Source organism: Drosophila arizonae, chromosome 3 (genome assembly GCF_054131065.1).
Source record: "Drosophila arizonae isolate 15081-1271.41 chromosome 3, UAZ_ARI_1.0, whole genome shotgun sequence".
Lineage (NCBI taxonomy): Eukaryota > Metazoa > Arthropoda > Insecta > Diptera > Drosophilidae > Drosophila > Drosophila arizonae.
The window spans coordinates 26,373,307-26,388,271 of record NC_142923.1 but is presented as its reverse complement, the minus strand read 5'-3'; the positions used below and the strand labels follow the sequence as shown (position 1 = coordinate 26,388,271).

At 39.1% G+C, this 14,965-nt stretch overlaps 2 protein-coding genes across 2 annotated transcripts; one reads left to right on the top strand and one right to left on the bottom strand.

Moving 5' to 3' along the window:
- The first annotated feature begins 3,066 nt into the window (after positions 1-3,066).
- On the top strand, positions 3,067-4,425 carry EndoGI (Endonuclease G inhibitor). The gene is made up of 2 exons (XM_018001876.2): positions 3,067-3,233; positions 3,297-4,425. The coding sequence occupies exons 1-2, from the start codon at positions 3,150-3,152 to the stop codon at positions 4,284-4,286; spliced, it is 1,074 nt and encodes a 357-aa protein (XP_017857365.1). The 5' UTR covers positions 3,067-3,149; the 3' UTR covers positions 4,287-4,425.
- Positions 4,426-5,769: 1,344 nt separating this feature from the next.
- On the bottom strand, positions 5,770-8,155 carry twe (twine). The gene has a single exon (XM_018004585.2). It carries the CDS (start codon positions 7,552-7,554, stop codon positions 6,271-6,273), a length of 1,284 nt encoding a protein of 427 aa, XP_017860074.1. The 5' UTR covers positions 7,555-8,155; the 3' UTR covers positions 5,770-6,270.
- Positions 8,156-14,965: the final 6,810 nt, after the last annotated feature.

Genomic DNA, 14,965 nt, shown 5'->3' with positions numbered 1-14,965 from the left:
ATTCCACATCCCCCACCTTTGGCAAGCGAATAACGGCAACTGACGTTGTAAATATTGCATGTTTTGGTCGTTTTCTTCCTTTTCTATATTTAGATATGACATACACACACTAACGCAAATCGCACGCCTTCCGGAAACGTGACAATAGTGAAAATATATACATATATACTATATATGTATATACTTGCTGTTGACAAATAGTTTTTGCAGACAAAATTCGATCGAAAAACTGTCTATTAAAATAAATTATTCGCCAGGGGAAGACATTTAAATAATATTTCATATTATCTGTATTCAGCTTTCATAATCTAATCGCAGAAACATGAAAAAAGATCTCTGTGTGTCGACACTCACACAGACGTGCCTTAAGTGAATTGTTGGCTTTAAAAGCTAAATTAAATATTTTATTTAAATTTGAAGGATGCCCGAGCTGTCATATAAACATAAACATACATACAATATATGAAATCGCAATGTACAAAGATACATATGTACATATGTACATGCATTTGCAAATTTCGAAATGGCACAAGGCGTACGTAGAGAAGGCAGACAATAAAATCAAATAACATTAAATACAGTTGATTGGGACCGTACATGTCGTATATCCACCGCTCTATTCATTTTAATATTAAGAATAAACAATCAAAAAATAAAACAAAGAAAAAACAACAGCAACAACACTAATGCTATGCGCTGAGCAATATCATTGAACTTGTTCAAGGACAGCGCAAATATCGCAGAGAATGTACAGAGCGCTACGAACGGAAACTGAAAACAGAAGAGCGAGAAGAGAGAGCGAGAGTTCACACCGGGAGCTACATATGCAATTGGATTAACGGTTATTTAAAGTTACAATTAGGCACTTGGTTACCGTACATGTATGCTTGTATGTAAATAAATACTGGCTGGCTTTTGTTTTACAGTTACGCTAGGCCGTTCATTTAGATTATTTGTTTATTCGCATTGACGCAAATGACAAAGAGTTGCACGTATGTTTGTGTGTCTTGCAGACGAGACAAAAACAAATGTATAAATACTATCGGTATATATTTATATATTTACATACATACAAATGAATAAACTAAAGAATAACTTTCAACTTAGTTGAGTGCACATACCAGCAGGCAATTCTTGACCGATGCAAACTGATAATAAATTTATGTTCATTGCTGTTTCTACCTGTGTGTGTATGTGTTTAAAAATAAATACGATAACTAGGCGGAATGGAGATGTATATCGCGTCCTCAATTGCTCGGAAAGAAATTCAACTGAACCGAATATAAATCTTTTTTTCGTCTTTTGCTCAAGTGAATCTTTTTGCGTCGTCTATTTGTTGGTTAAATATTATTTTGTTGCAGTTGACGTTGATATGATAAATCTGTTTGAGCATTTAATATAGATTAGATATTAGTGAGCGCTCTGACGTACATACATATTTACATACATACATATACATTTATATATACATACATAAGTACGATTTGTATTTGCGAATGAAAGTAAACACAAATTTAGAGCATCGGCATATATACGTACATACATACACATACTTTTATACATATATCTATGTATGCATCTCAGAGCGTTTCTGTTCTCCTTCGTCTGTGCTGGTCATGCCCTAGTTTTGCATTTGCGCTACTTTCAGTTATAACTGTAACCGGGTCAATCCAGTGCAGACATTTACTTTCATCTAGCGACGTCATAATGTACATAAATATTTAATATAGCATATATATGCATACATATATGGATGTATATGCAAGTGCATGTGGGTCAATACCTCATAGGCAAAGTGGACTAAAATTGAATAAGCATTAATCCAAATTCTGAATCATTTCACAAGTTGGCGAATTTTCGACTCATGCCAATTCACCACAGGCACAGCACGCTCCGTGCCTGTAAGAGAGAGAGAGAGGGATAGCAAGAGATTGCATTTGTAGATTAAGCTAACTAAATAGGCACGCGAAACTAATTAGCTCGAGTTTGCCTAGTCCGTCATTAAAATAAATGTAAATGCAAATGACGTGATTTATTCAGAATTGAGAATAATATATAAAAGGATGAATCCTGCGTGTATTTCATCATGAATCGTATTTCATTACTTCATTGCATTACTATCTGCCTTTCTTTTCCATGAACTTGACGGACACTGAGCAAAACAAAGAGGATAATGGATAACTAGTTTCCTCAATTGAAGTAAAGCAAACCCAGTCACGCCCTAGGATGCATTTACTTTGCAAAGTGCAGCAAGTACAACAGAGAAATCGTTGCAAGGCAATGAACCCCCTTCGTCGACATGGTATTTAATTTAATTACTGACTTTGGTCACACTCCCCACACAAATACATGTACATGGACTGTCTGCATGCGCTGTGCCCTTTTTCGGCCTAAATACATGAACTTTGATCTATTTACTATTATTGGGCAACTATTTGTGCACTTACCACAATTGCCATACACATTTGAGTATAACTTTGAGACTTTTTCGTTGTCTTTCGAGTACGAGAGTATGGAATTTCACGCACACACTTGGACTTGCACTCACACGCACAAACACAGACACAAATGCAATTGATTTTTGGATTTTCGTTTTGGTTGCAGGCTCTTTTTAGTGTCTGCTACACTCGTATTAGAAATGTTTTATATTTATTTGAATGGGTAATTTATTGCTTGCGGGAGGCATTAACACGTCGTGTGGCTTCTTGCTGCCGTGGTCAAATATTGTAACCTCAAACTTTTTCACCAAGTCTGAATGGGACACAGACGAAACACAGCCGGAGGACAACACTTGATGTTGCGATAAATGCACCCACGATTATTTGCAGCTCAATACACGCCTCAATTGAATTGTTGCGCAACTAATTGCAATTTAAATTAGTTGTTTTAGAATTGGGGACAAGCGTAAACTCTCAAGCACGAATATTTTTTGTTAAAAGCAATCAGTGTGACCGTACGTTTTTAATGTTAAAATACCATATTCTTAACAGAGACCATGCTAAGAGTATTGAATTCTGTTAAATGTGGAGCATTTTAAGAAATTGTGGAGTAAAAAGCGTATTTTTTGGTAATTTTTTGCTATTTATCGATTGTTGCGAACAAGTGTGAAATTAAAAGTAAACCTTACAAAGTGACAACAATCAAGAGGAATGTCAAAACGCAAAGCCGACAGCGCAGAAGGGGGAGACGAAATGACATCCACAGCAGCAAAAACGAATGCCACAGATCAGGAGGTAAGCCATGTGGATTTTCGGAAATGAATGAATTATTAAATGGTATTTTCACAATTTCCGAAGAACATTTTCGTTATTGGCACCGCAGAGCCGCTCAAGGACTACATTAGACTCATCGAAACGAAAGTAACGGTCGATCAGATAGTCGACGACGCGGTGACCAAGGAGAACTTCAAGAGAATCGCCAGTGCTGCCCGCGACGTTATATGGAAACTGCTGTTCAGCGACGAGTGCGGCGATGCTGAGTCACAGAAAAAGGCCAGCGAACTGCTCGAAGAGCACAAAAGTGACGCAAGCTTTTATGCGCCGTGGCCGTACAACGAGTGGATAGTGAAGGTGCGGGACGAGCTGTTGAAGCGGGAGCTCCTCGATTTCTGGCGGGATACGATTGTGGCCAAACAGTTGGGTCCGTGCTGGTCCCGTGACTCGGATCTGTTTGACAGTGAGGATGAGCCGCCGCTGGAGTTCTATGCCCATGCCGGCTGTGTGGCGCCCTTCGCGGCCAGCCTGAAGGCGCGCGCAGCCGAGAAGGCTGCCGCCAGCGGTGACGAGGATGGCAGCCATGAGGTCGAGCGTGATTCCAATAATGCGTCTGCTCTGGCTGGCGATTTTGAGGCGCGCATCGGTGCAGAAGAGCCGCTGAGCGACTATCGTGACCTGATGAAGCGATACGTGCTGACCACCGTCATTGTGCCCGACGAGGTGCACAAGAAGAATGTTGAAAAGATTGGCCAGGCGGCCCGCACAGCCATCTGGCAGCTACTGTTCGAGGGCACGCCGACCGCGTCGGAGTTCGAGAAGGCCGCCGAGCTGTTGCAGGAGTACAAGAGCGACGCTGGCTTCTACGGGCCCTGGGAGTACAATGAGTGGATTGTCAAGCTGCGCGACGAGCTGCTCGAGCGCAAGATGCTCAGCTTCTGGGGCGACACTATCGTCAAGCTGGAGCTGGGGCCATGCTGCTCGAGGGACTCGGATTTCTTTGATGCCGACGACGCTCTTCCAGCGGAGTTCTACAACAAGGCCGGCTTCAAGGCGCCTTTCGACTCACCCTAAAAGCCTTAAGAACTATTTGAATATCTTTGTGGATTACTAACCTAGTCTAGATGTTATTAATTGTACAATTAAAGTTGAGTTGAATGTAAAAGTGAAAATTGCATATTAACTGATAAATATACATTATTTATATTTTTTATGTAAACTTAAAATTATTCTAAAATCTGATGAAATGAAGGGAATAAAATTAGGAGTTGAAATTCTCCCCTCTGCTCACACACAAGGATGGTGAGTTTGTAGTATTCACCTCACTGAGTTGACGCTCGCTCCAGCACACACAATATACTCAACTTGAGCACTAATTGTGCTCGACACACACACATGCACGAAGAGGCACACATACATATTTGAAAAAGATGTAGGAGCATGCGCGGGTAGTTAAGAGAAGAGTAATTAATTGCAATAGGAATGTATGCAGACAGTTGTCGTTCAGCTGATTTATCCCGCATATATTGTACATATACACACATCTATCTGTATATGTATGCATATTTGATATGCGTTTCTTTCTCTCCTGGCGGCTGGCGGTGGGTGAAAGTTGGCGCCCGTTGCGGTCTCTTGTGTAATATTCGTAATATTCCGCTGTTGGCAATAAATAAAACGTAATTTTTTTTCGTAGTTTCTTTTGCCAGTTAGCCAACATAAAATATGTCTGCTATCCGATTTTCATGGCAATGGCAATGGCAGTGGCAATACATAGGAGCCAAGTTGGCTACGAGAGAGTGAGAGGGAGATAGAGAGAGAGAAAGGAGAAAGAGAAGCTGAACTGAAGCTGTTGCACCGAACACATTCGGGCAATATTTCATTTTTATTATCTCTCTGCAGAGGCATCTGCAGTAGCAGGAGCAGCAGCAGTAAAAGGCGTGGCAAGCGAAAGTATTGTGAAATGCCAAAGTGTTTGTCTGCATACATACACATATGTACATACTTACATATATACATATTCGCAGGTCTACATACATATATGACATCCTACCTTTTCTCTATCGCTCTGTAAGCCATGTTTCTTAATTATATATTTTAAATATAGATCAGAAAAGATTTATGTTTAAGTTAGTTGCTTAAATATATTGCCTGCATTCAATATTTTAATAAAATTAGAACGTTTTAAAATGACAGTGCCTGACTAGAAAATACCTTGAATATTGTTTCATATTAGGCATAACTAATAAAGCTCCACCCACATAGGGAAATTATATTACAGCATTTTATTTTTTAAATTATAACTTCAATAAAAGTATAAGGTATCATTTTCAATATTTCCACATTTTATTAAGATTATATTAAAAGAAGTTTATTTAAACATAAATATTCTTATTTTCTAGATCACATTAAAAATATTTATTTTTTTTTGTAATTTCAAATAAGCTCCATATATAGATTATACTTTCATTTGTTTAACGATCACCTAATCCTATATATTATAGAAATATATGATCGAAATCTTAGCTTAAAAAGCGATTTGTATCCGATTTGGAAACTGTTTGCTTCGAATAATTTTATTATCATCAATATAATTAAACATAAAGAAAATTTGAAAAACTAAATTTAACTAAACGCCAAAGGAAAATAAAGAAGGAATGGAAGAGAAACACACACATACATAAGGATGATAATCGAAAATAGCTTAAATATATGAATTTTGTTGCACTGACTAGAGGACATTTTTGGGGTAACATTTGAGAACTGTTAACAATGAACCAGAACCGTAAATCGTAAACCGTTAACAGCTAACCGTAAAGCGTAAAATCAAGTTAAACAATTACATAAATTCCACTTAACATATATGGGAAAACGCATCAACTTAACGAAACTTCAAATTTGCGTCCATTGGGTTAAACATCTAAACTAAATAGATCTTATACGAGTGGCTCGATCGTTGAAACAGTCTGGCAACGCTGCGCATCATCAATGCAACAGAACGACACTCTAAATTCTAGATCATTTGCTTGAGCTCCATCATGGCCATATGCATCTGGGTATTCTATTCTTCGGCATAGAGCAGGCGGGATCGTGATTTGTGCAGAGTGCGTCCACGTCTCGAGGACAAAGAGGAGGAGGATGAGTGGCCATCTGTGCCGCCAATGCCGCTGTCGCCGCCATCGCTATCGGCGCACTGCCACGACTTGGTCTTGGCCCGAAACAGACGATACTCCTCATTGTGGGCTGGCGCCAGCATCGGCACATAGTTGCAGGGCTCACAGAGATCCGTATAGCTGGCATAGAACTCCTTGTAGCCGTTGTGCAGCAGATACAGTTCCGGGTAGTCGAGCATGGGATAGTTGTGGGTGTGCTCGTTGCGATCGTTGCTGCGCAAGTAGCGCAACAGTTTCGGTCCACGCTCCGAGGAGAATTCGCAGTGGAAGACGTAGATGCGATGCTGGCCAGCGACCTGATCGCACGGTGGGAAGGCGTCCTTGATCTGGGCGCGCGTATAGAGATTGAGGGCGCCACGTATGTGACCGCCTTCGTATTCGTACGGATAGCGACAGTCGATGATCTGGTAGTGATTCTGCAGTTCGGCGAACTCGCCGCGCATTAGACGCGCCAGCGTCTCGCACGAGATGGTCTTCAGATCGCGATGGCGCACGCCGTGCAGCAGCACGGGCAGGGCACACGGCTTACTGAGATCCCCGATCAGCTCCGGCTCGTCGGCCAGGGCGTTCATGATGTCCGCATCGTTCATGGAGGCGGCTTTGCGCATGCTAACGTTGCTCGTCTTAACCGGCGTCACGGCCAGAGATGAAATCTTCTGCTGCTGATCGTGCTGCTGCTGCTGCTGATCCTGCTCCTCCTCCAGTTGCTGCTCGGACATGCTGAGGCAACGGCGCACGGTGCGATTGCGTTCCGTGCACACGCTGGTGCTCTTCAGCTGTCCGCTGATCAGCGCATCCAGATCGCCGGGTAGCTTGTCCGGCGGCCGCTGCTCCAGTGCCTCCAGCTCAAACATGGCCATATATTCGTCATCCAGCGAGTTGCTGGAGTCGTAGCTGGACGAGATGCTGCTGTAGCTGCGCAGTGTGCTCGACTTGGGCGTCCCGCAGCCGCCGCCATCCAGCTGTGTGTCGCGCATATTGTGCGCCAGCTCGGTGATCGGCGAGAGGTGGACGGTGCAGTTGCCGCCGGAGATCTGACGCTGCAGCATGCGCTGCAATGGCGACTCGTCGCTCGCCTTGTGCCGCTTGGCCGAGCGCTGCTCCAGATTGGCGACGCCATCGTTGGAGTGCAGTTGCTCCTCCAGCATCAGACTCAGCCGCTTGCTCGCCATGCCTCTCAATCTCGATCGCGATCTCTATGTAGCTCTGCCTTTCTTTCCCTCGCTGTTTTTGCTTCTTTCGCGCGTTTTTCTTCACTTTTACTTGTTTATATTTAAATTGCGCTGTGGCAAAAATCCCAATCCCAATCCCGCTTTCGATCCCGATCGCGATCGCGATCGTTATTTCGCTTATTTATGAACTTTCCACAATTTTCTTTGGTATTTTGCATGCGGCTCTATTTTCTTTCCGATGGTCTCAATTGGCGGCGTTCGTTTGACTTTGCGTTTTGTCTTCGATTTTCGTGCTCTCTTTGCACGAATTTCACTTATCGTTGGCGCCGTTTTCATTTTTCTCTTCTAGCTCATCCCACACGCACGCACACATACGCACCCACACATGCACATGCACACGCATACACGCGCGCAGCGGCTTATTGGTAAACAGAGCGCGTTAGAGATGGGCGATAGTTCGATCTTCAACTTTCATTGTTTCAGTGTCAGCTGGCTATTTTCTATTGTTTTTGTTGTATATTTACGCACACATGTATGTATATTGTACATATATATATTTTTTGTTGTAAATTCACCACGATTTGAATTGAGTCTAAATTTTAACCTGAAGTTTGAACAAAATGTGATTTTGTTTATGCTACATACATATAAAAATATAATAAATAAATAAATAAAAATAAATAATAAATAATTAAATAAAAATAAGTAATCATTAAATAAAAATAAAGTAAAACAAAAATTTCTTAAAACTTTTAATGATGCTGTGTGTTAGTACAAGTAGTTCTATACTCTTCTAGCTTCTACATGGTTATGCTTATGTGCGTATGTAAGTATGTGTGCATTTGCGATATTGGAGCCCCGTTTAATTTTGGCGTTTTCAACAACAGTCGCTGTCCGTGGTGCGCCTGAATGGCAATTTACCTGCTGGCTGCTTGGCTGCCTGTCCATCTGTCTGGCTGTCAGTTTAATCGGCCACGTTTTAACCTCAGCTGTCGGCCTGGCTAAAGCGTTGCTCTTGTCGCCGTTGCCATCGCCTTCGATCTTTAGCTGGATGTCAATACCAAATTCAAGCAAAGTGCTGTCAAAAGATAATTACCGTTTCGGCTCTTGCACACACAGACACACACAGCCGCAACTGACGCCAACGCAACAACAACAACGCGAACTTTGAAAAATTGTTGTTAACCAGTTTGGTGTTTTGTCATCTCGCTTGGTACATTTCAATAAAACCACTAAAAATGTTGATTAATTTGCTAGATTTTGTTACAGAAGTCGATTTCGAATGAGCAACTAATTCAAGAAATTGTATGCTGACTATGTGATACCCTGTATTTTGTATTTCTGCTTTGATCAGCTGAAGTATTTTACTGGTATTTCTGTGAGCTCCATTCATTTGCTGAACTTCAACTTAATTTCATTCATGATCCACTGGGTAGGTTTTTTTGTCTTTGGATGGGAACAACTTGTATTCAGATATGTGCCACCCATTCAACCCTTCCTAGCTCAAAAACTGAGAAAGATATAGAATTTTCTTTTAATCTATCCAGCTCTAACTTTTGCCTTCCAAATTTCCAATTTGTCTTGTCTCCTCTTCAAATAAGATTCTTTCAGAGCAGTATATATTAATCAAATTGAATTTTAATCGGATATTGTACAAGGGAATATGGTTTAATAGGGCATACTGATTCCTTAACAATGTTATTCTGAATTCCTGGCTCTGCCCGAAATAAGGGGCATGAAGTGGATTACAATCATTGTTGATCTACTCTCGATATCTGCAAATCTCTTTTACTGACTCTGATAAAAAACCAAGTGGGCAACCGATTGCAATGGAGTTCGTTGGCGATCGGAAAAGAACTTTTATTTTTGATTCCTTCCAAGCAAAGGGTCTTTGTATGTATTGGTATGCGAGTTCAAATTTTTATTTCATTTATAACTTATATACTTATATAAGATCTCATTAAAAAAAGTAACTTAGAGACCTGTCAAAGGCAATGATGATAATAAGTATGAGTGAATAATGTTATAAATGATGTGAGTGTAGATTGGGGTGAGCTTGATGAAAGATCGGGTATGGAAAAGTCCACGTTCATTTTTCCGAATCCCGATAGGGATTCCCAGTTGAAGCCTGGAACATTTATTTGTCACTTTACCAAGGCAGTTTGAGCGTAAAATTTCTAGGCTTTCCCTTGGCGGATTTGGAGTAGTTCAAACATGTACTACCTCGAATAGTAGAAACCTGTGTGTTGCTAAGACGACGGCAATGATTAGCCGAGTAGCTTAAATTGAAAGAGTTCGGGTATTCCGGTATGATACGGGACTGACTTGGCTGTGATATGGGGGCAATTGGCTCGAACAACTGGCAGCTCCTTAAGGCGACTCTATTGGCAAATCGGCCGAAGACGTGCCACATTTTAACAGGCAGACATAAAGATAGATGTATATATATATATATATATATATATTTCTCTTTAGTTTTTTTTTTGTTTGCTCAATTATTAATTTGATACGATATAATTGACATGTTGGCGATGCCAAAAGGAAGCACTAACATGAACGAGCTAAGCCGGAGCGACGCATATTAACGCCACACGTTTACTGGCCAAAGACCGGCAATGGGACGGACACTCGATCTTGCCCACGTTCCGTTCACATTCACGTTCCACAGTGGAACACATTGCTCAGCTTACGTTGCAAAAAATAACATCATCATTTGCTGTCAAATCTTACGAATATTTATACTCATTCACGAAAGTGAAATGAGTATATTGGTATTGTCTGGCTTTCTGTCCGTCATTAGAGGTATTAATTTATTCCAAGCTGTACCGTATTAACGCAAAACAGTCTATTCGTCTCTCTTGCTGTTCATTGTATTCTAAAACAAGGTATAATTTTAGAGATATGTATGTATGTGTGTATGTGTGTACATATAAATGTAGATTTAAATTTAAAAATTATGTTGGTCAAAAAATATATAAACGGTGTTATTTTTTTATTTAACAGGGTTTTTGTACTGGTAATTAATATTCAAAAAATAACGGTTACGAATAGGCTCCCTACAAAATATAGTTGCATAATTTAGGGAGCTGTTATTGTGGCAGTTGGGGACACCATTTCAACAACTACAACAACGACAATTGGAATGACTAACATAATAATGTTATTACTCTGTTAACTACCCGTACACTGTTATTGTACTTTTAGCGAACATTTTTCAGGCTACTTTTCGTTTCTAGACGTGCTTGTTTTGGAAGCGAACAGAAATGAGTAGTTGGGTGAAAAATGTTAGTTAACAGTGTATGAGCGTAGCACTGTTGACTCACTGTTATTTAACATATTCATCACTGTTAAATATCAGTGCGTTACAAAGCACTGTTAACTAAACATTCTTTTTAAGACCTCCTTGCTTCTCATTTCTGTTCGCCTGTTACTTAACCAAAATTTTCGTTAAAATTTTACTCCCAGCGGCAGCAACAGCCGCTAGCTGCAGAATTAGAAGAAAATGGCGCGACTGATAGACAATTCGTATCATATTTCACACTTTTCTGGGCTTTTAATTAACCTAGAAAAAACTACATGCGTGGTATGCTGTGATCATTTCTATACTCATTCACGAAAGAGAAAAATGAGTATATTGGTTTTATGCAAAGCCTTGCTATTAGTAGAAATTTGGAGCATATACTCGAGCTATAAAATGTTAATATTTTCTCAATCCGCCCACTAGAGTCTTGGCAGATTGGAAAATGCATTTTCCGGTATGCCAGAAATCATAGTATTTGAAAAAAGCAAAGACTTCCCAAACTTTAGTATACCAACATTTTTTGTATCATATTAAAATAACTTTAAAAACGGATTATTATTATTATTATATATTAAATTATTATATATTTCTATTCAGACTTTTGCCTGTTGTTTTGTTTTTTAGCTCCACTGTCGCTCAGTCAGTGGCTCTGGCTTTGGCTCTGTCTCTGGCTCGGGTTGGCAGGCGTGTAAATTGTTTTTACTTAATCGTTGCAGACACAAACGCACATGTTGCTTGCAACAGTGTTTGCCGCTTGCTGCTGTCAGCTTGCTGCTGGCAGCTGCCCCATGCAAGACTCCGCCCCGCCCCGCCCCCATCTCCCCCTCTCCAACTGGCTGGACGATCCTCCTCTGATAGCTCTGCGCCGTTTGGCTGGCTTTCGGTAATTGCAGTTGGGCCTCTGCTTCTGTGTTACCTGTATAGAAAATTGTTATTGGTAGCTAACTTGTTGCTGTTGTTGTTGTTGTATCTGTTGGCCAACTTAGTTAGTCGTTCAGACATGCAAATTTTTATGTTTCTGCTGTTGTTGTCTAATATTAGTTGTTTGTTATTTTTTATGCAAATTTTCGTGTTAGTTTTCTTGTTTTCCTTTTGACAAATTGTCTGTTAGACTTAATGATGGAGCGTACGAGTAGGCTGGTACGTTTATATGCATAATTGTCTGCCTATGCAGCGATCCACGAACAGCTCTACGACTCCATCGTACACATGTTAACTCCCAGCTGAATGCCATTCGAAAGCCGAAAGTAGCGAAACGTGTTCAATGCAAATTTGATAGCATATGAATTCATTCAGCTGTCTATTACGAAATAATATTGACGGATGTCTGTATAAACTTCATGTGTCAGGTTAGGCTCAAACTGTGAACTTCTTGATCGATTCGCTTCGGTTTGTGAACCAAGCTTTCATAGCTATAAATCAAACCATATTAACAAATTTGTTCTTTTTGTTTACTTTTATAGCTTATTTCAATACCCTGAATGTATTGAAAATAGCTAATATAGATATAAGGGTTCTGTTATCATATTCAGTTAGCTTGAATCAGTAGTTCATCAGCTTTGTCTCACATTTTGAATTATTCCGACCAGCGAACTAGTTCACCACCAACAGTTACTCTCTTGTATGTGTTCTTAAATTGATCATCTTTTAAATACGGTTTATATCACTAGTTCATAATATGTATTACTTGCCAAACTTTGCACACTTTAAGCCAGTTCCGCATAGCGAACTAGTTGCTACTCATATATACAAACGTATTTTTCTCGTTCATTTGCATTCATTTTCCCTTTGCTCAAAGACTAGTTTTCTGCTTTGAACTTGTTCCCCATAGTGAACTAGTTCGCTATCAAGAGCAGCTACTCATGTGTGTCTTATGTATTTCCATATTCCTTTTGTTCAAATCACTAGGTTAAAAACTTCAATTCACACTTGAACTAGTTCCGACCAGTGAACTAACTCATTTAAGTATCTTAGCTAATTTTTTTTAATTGGCATATTTTATTTTCATTAATGCACTAGTTCCAACCAGGATGAATCGGTTAATGAACTAGTATCAGAACATGCACGAATCTAACTCAAGTTTCATAAACAAATCGCACAAATCGCACGAATGAATTTGCAGTTCCTTTAGTGAACTGGTTCGCCGCACAGCCCTCGCTGCACTCGCTGGTCGCTTAAGTGACTTCTTTCATTTAGAGCTGGGGCTAATTTGTATAATTTTGTAATTTTCTTCTTATGAATAATCTACAAGATGCTTCCCCTGCTCGAAATTGAAAAGAAGTGCAGAGCGAAGCGCTGCCCACTGATTAAAGGCGATCGGTTTAAGTATAATATGAGAGTGGTGCAAGTGCTGCGAGTGGTGCGAGTGGAGTGAGTGGTGCGCGCTGTGAGTGAAATAAATGGCTTCATAAAATTTTGTAACCATAATTTAGCTGAGCACACGAAACAGATGAGGAGAGTAAATTGTTTTATCAGTCGATAGTTTCTGGCCTTGCCGGGCCTGGCTTGGGCTGGGCTGGGCTGGGCCTTGTTGTTGGCTCATTTGCTCTGCCTCGCCAAGGAAATGTTTCTGTAGGCACAAAGTGTGGCCATTAAGCGATACATAATAATTAACTGAACAAGGCTATGCCATGGAGCTCTCCAGTTCCGAGCGGAATGCAGCTGCCAGCGGAAATTGTTGATAAGAGTCGCATGATAACATCATCAATAGTCTTGGCCCCGGGCCTCTGTGTAATTATTTAAATTATATGTATGGCATTTGTGTTCGTTTAAAATTAAATTAGTATAATGTCGTGTCCTCTCTCTCGCTCTCTCTCTCTCTCTCTCTCTCTCTCTTTGGTTCGTTCTCTTCGGTTACAGTCTAAAGTCTATAATCAGACGGGTATACCAACTTGTCCATAATTGGCAGCTCTTGAGCAAACCCAGTCACACCATCTCGCATGCTTTGTCGGCTTCTGCTCATCACTCCCGATATGGCCAGTAATTATATGGCCCGCTGCGGCTGGCGCATCTGCCCAGAATGATACAAGATTTTAATGATGATGTGAGCCATTCAGCACATACATCGGCCATAAACTAACAATTAGTTTTGCAACTGATAAATATTTCAATGTCAATTATCTCGCGTTTTGCAATTATGCAAAAAAAAAAAAAAAAAAAAAAAAAACATCCGTCTTCACTGGAGCAGATGAGACGATTTTCTGTCTCTTTCACCCATGGCTCAAGAATAGAGAGAATTACAATTAAAACTCCTTTGTATTAAAACCCTCAAATCTAGATGTACGTATATCAAATTTTTTATAGACAGTAGAGGAATGGATAAAAGGATACAACTATTTGATGGCTGATGTTTATTGAAAACATAAGTATAATTATTTTAAATGTGTTAAATGTGTTAATTTATGATTAGATATTTATTATTAATTATAATAAAGGTCATTCGAAATCCAATCGGAGTTAATCTAGTAAGAAATTAAATAATCTGTATATATGAATTTAACTATAAATTTTGAATTTTATAAATATAATTATAAAAATTATACATAGCACTTACATAATAGTCGCTTCTAAATTTATATATATAATTCTAAAAATGTATATTAAATTATTTATTTTAATATTATAAGTTTAAAAAATTTTAAGTTACATAAATTAAATTAAAATTAAAACTAAAATTTTTAATTTTTTTTATTTTGATTAAATAAATTAAATTTTTTGTCGTTACTTAAAAAAATTTAATTTTAATTTAAATGTTTAATATTGTATTTTAATGTTTAATTTATTATAAATTAAAAATGTAATCTTACAAATTAGTTTTAATTGGAATTTTCTATATTAGTGTTTTAGGTTTAATGAATTTATTAATTTAATTTTAGATTTTCGATTTTTTTTAAAGCAAAGTTGTTATCCATCGATTTCTATGTTTATATATACTTGAAGTTACTGTATAAATGACCTTTGATTTATCAACAATTTTTCCACTTCATTATGGGCTTTCCAACGTGGCCATTATGATCGGCAGTTAAGATGTTATTAGTTTTTGGTTTATAATTGATGTGTTTGACAGGTTAATTTTAAAGTTTTCTCTTAACGCTGGCTTATCAAAATCAT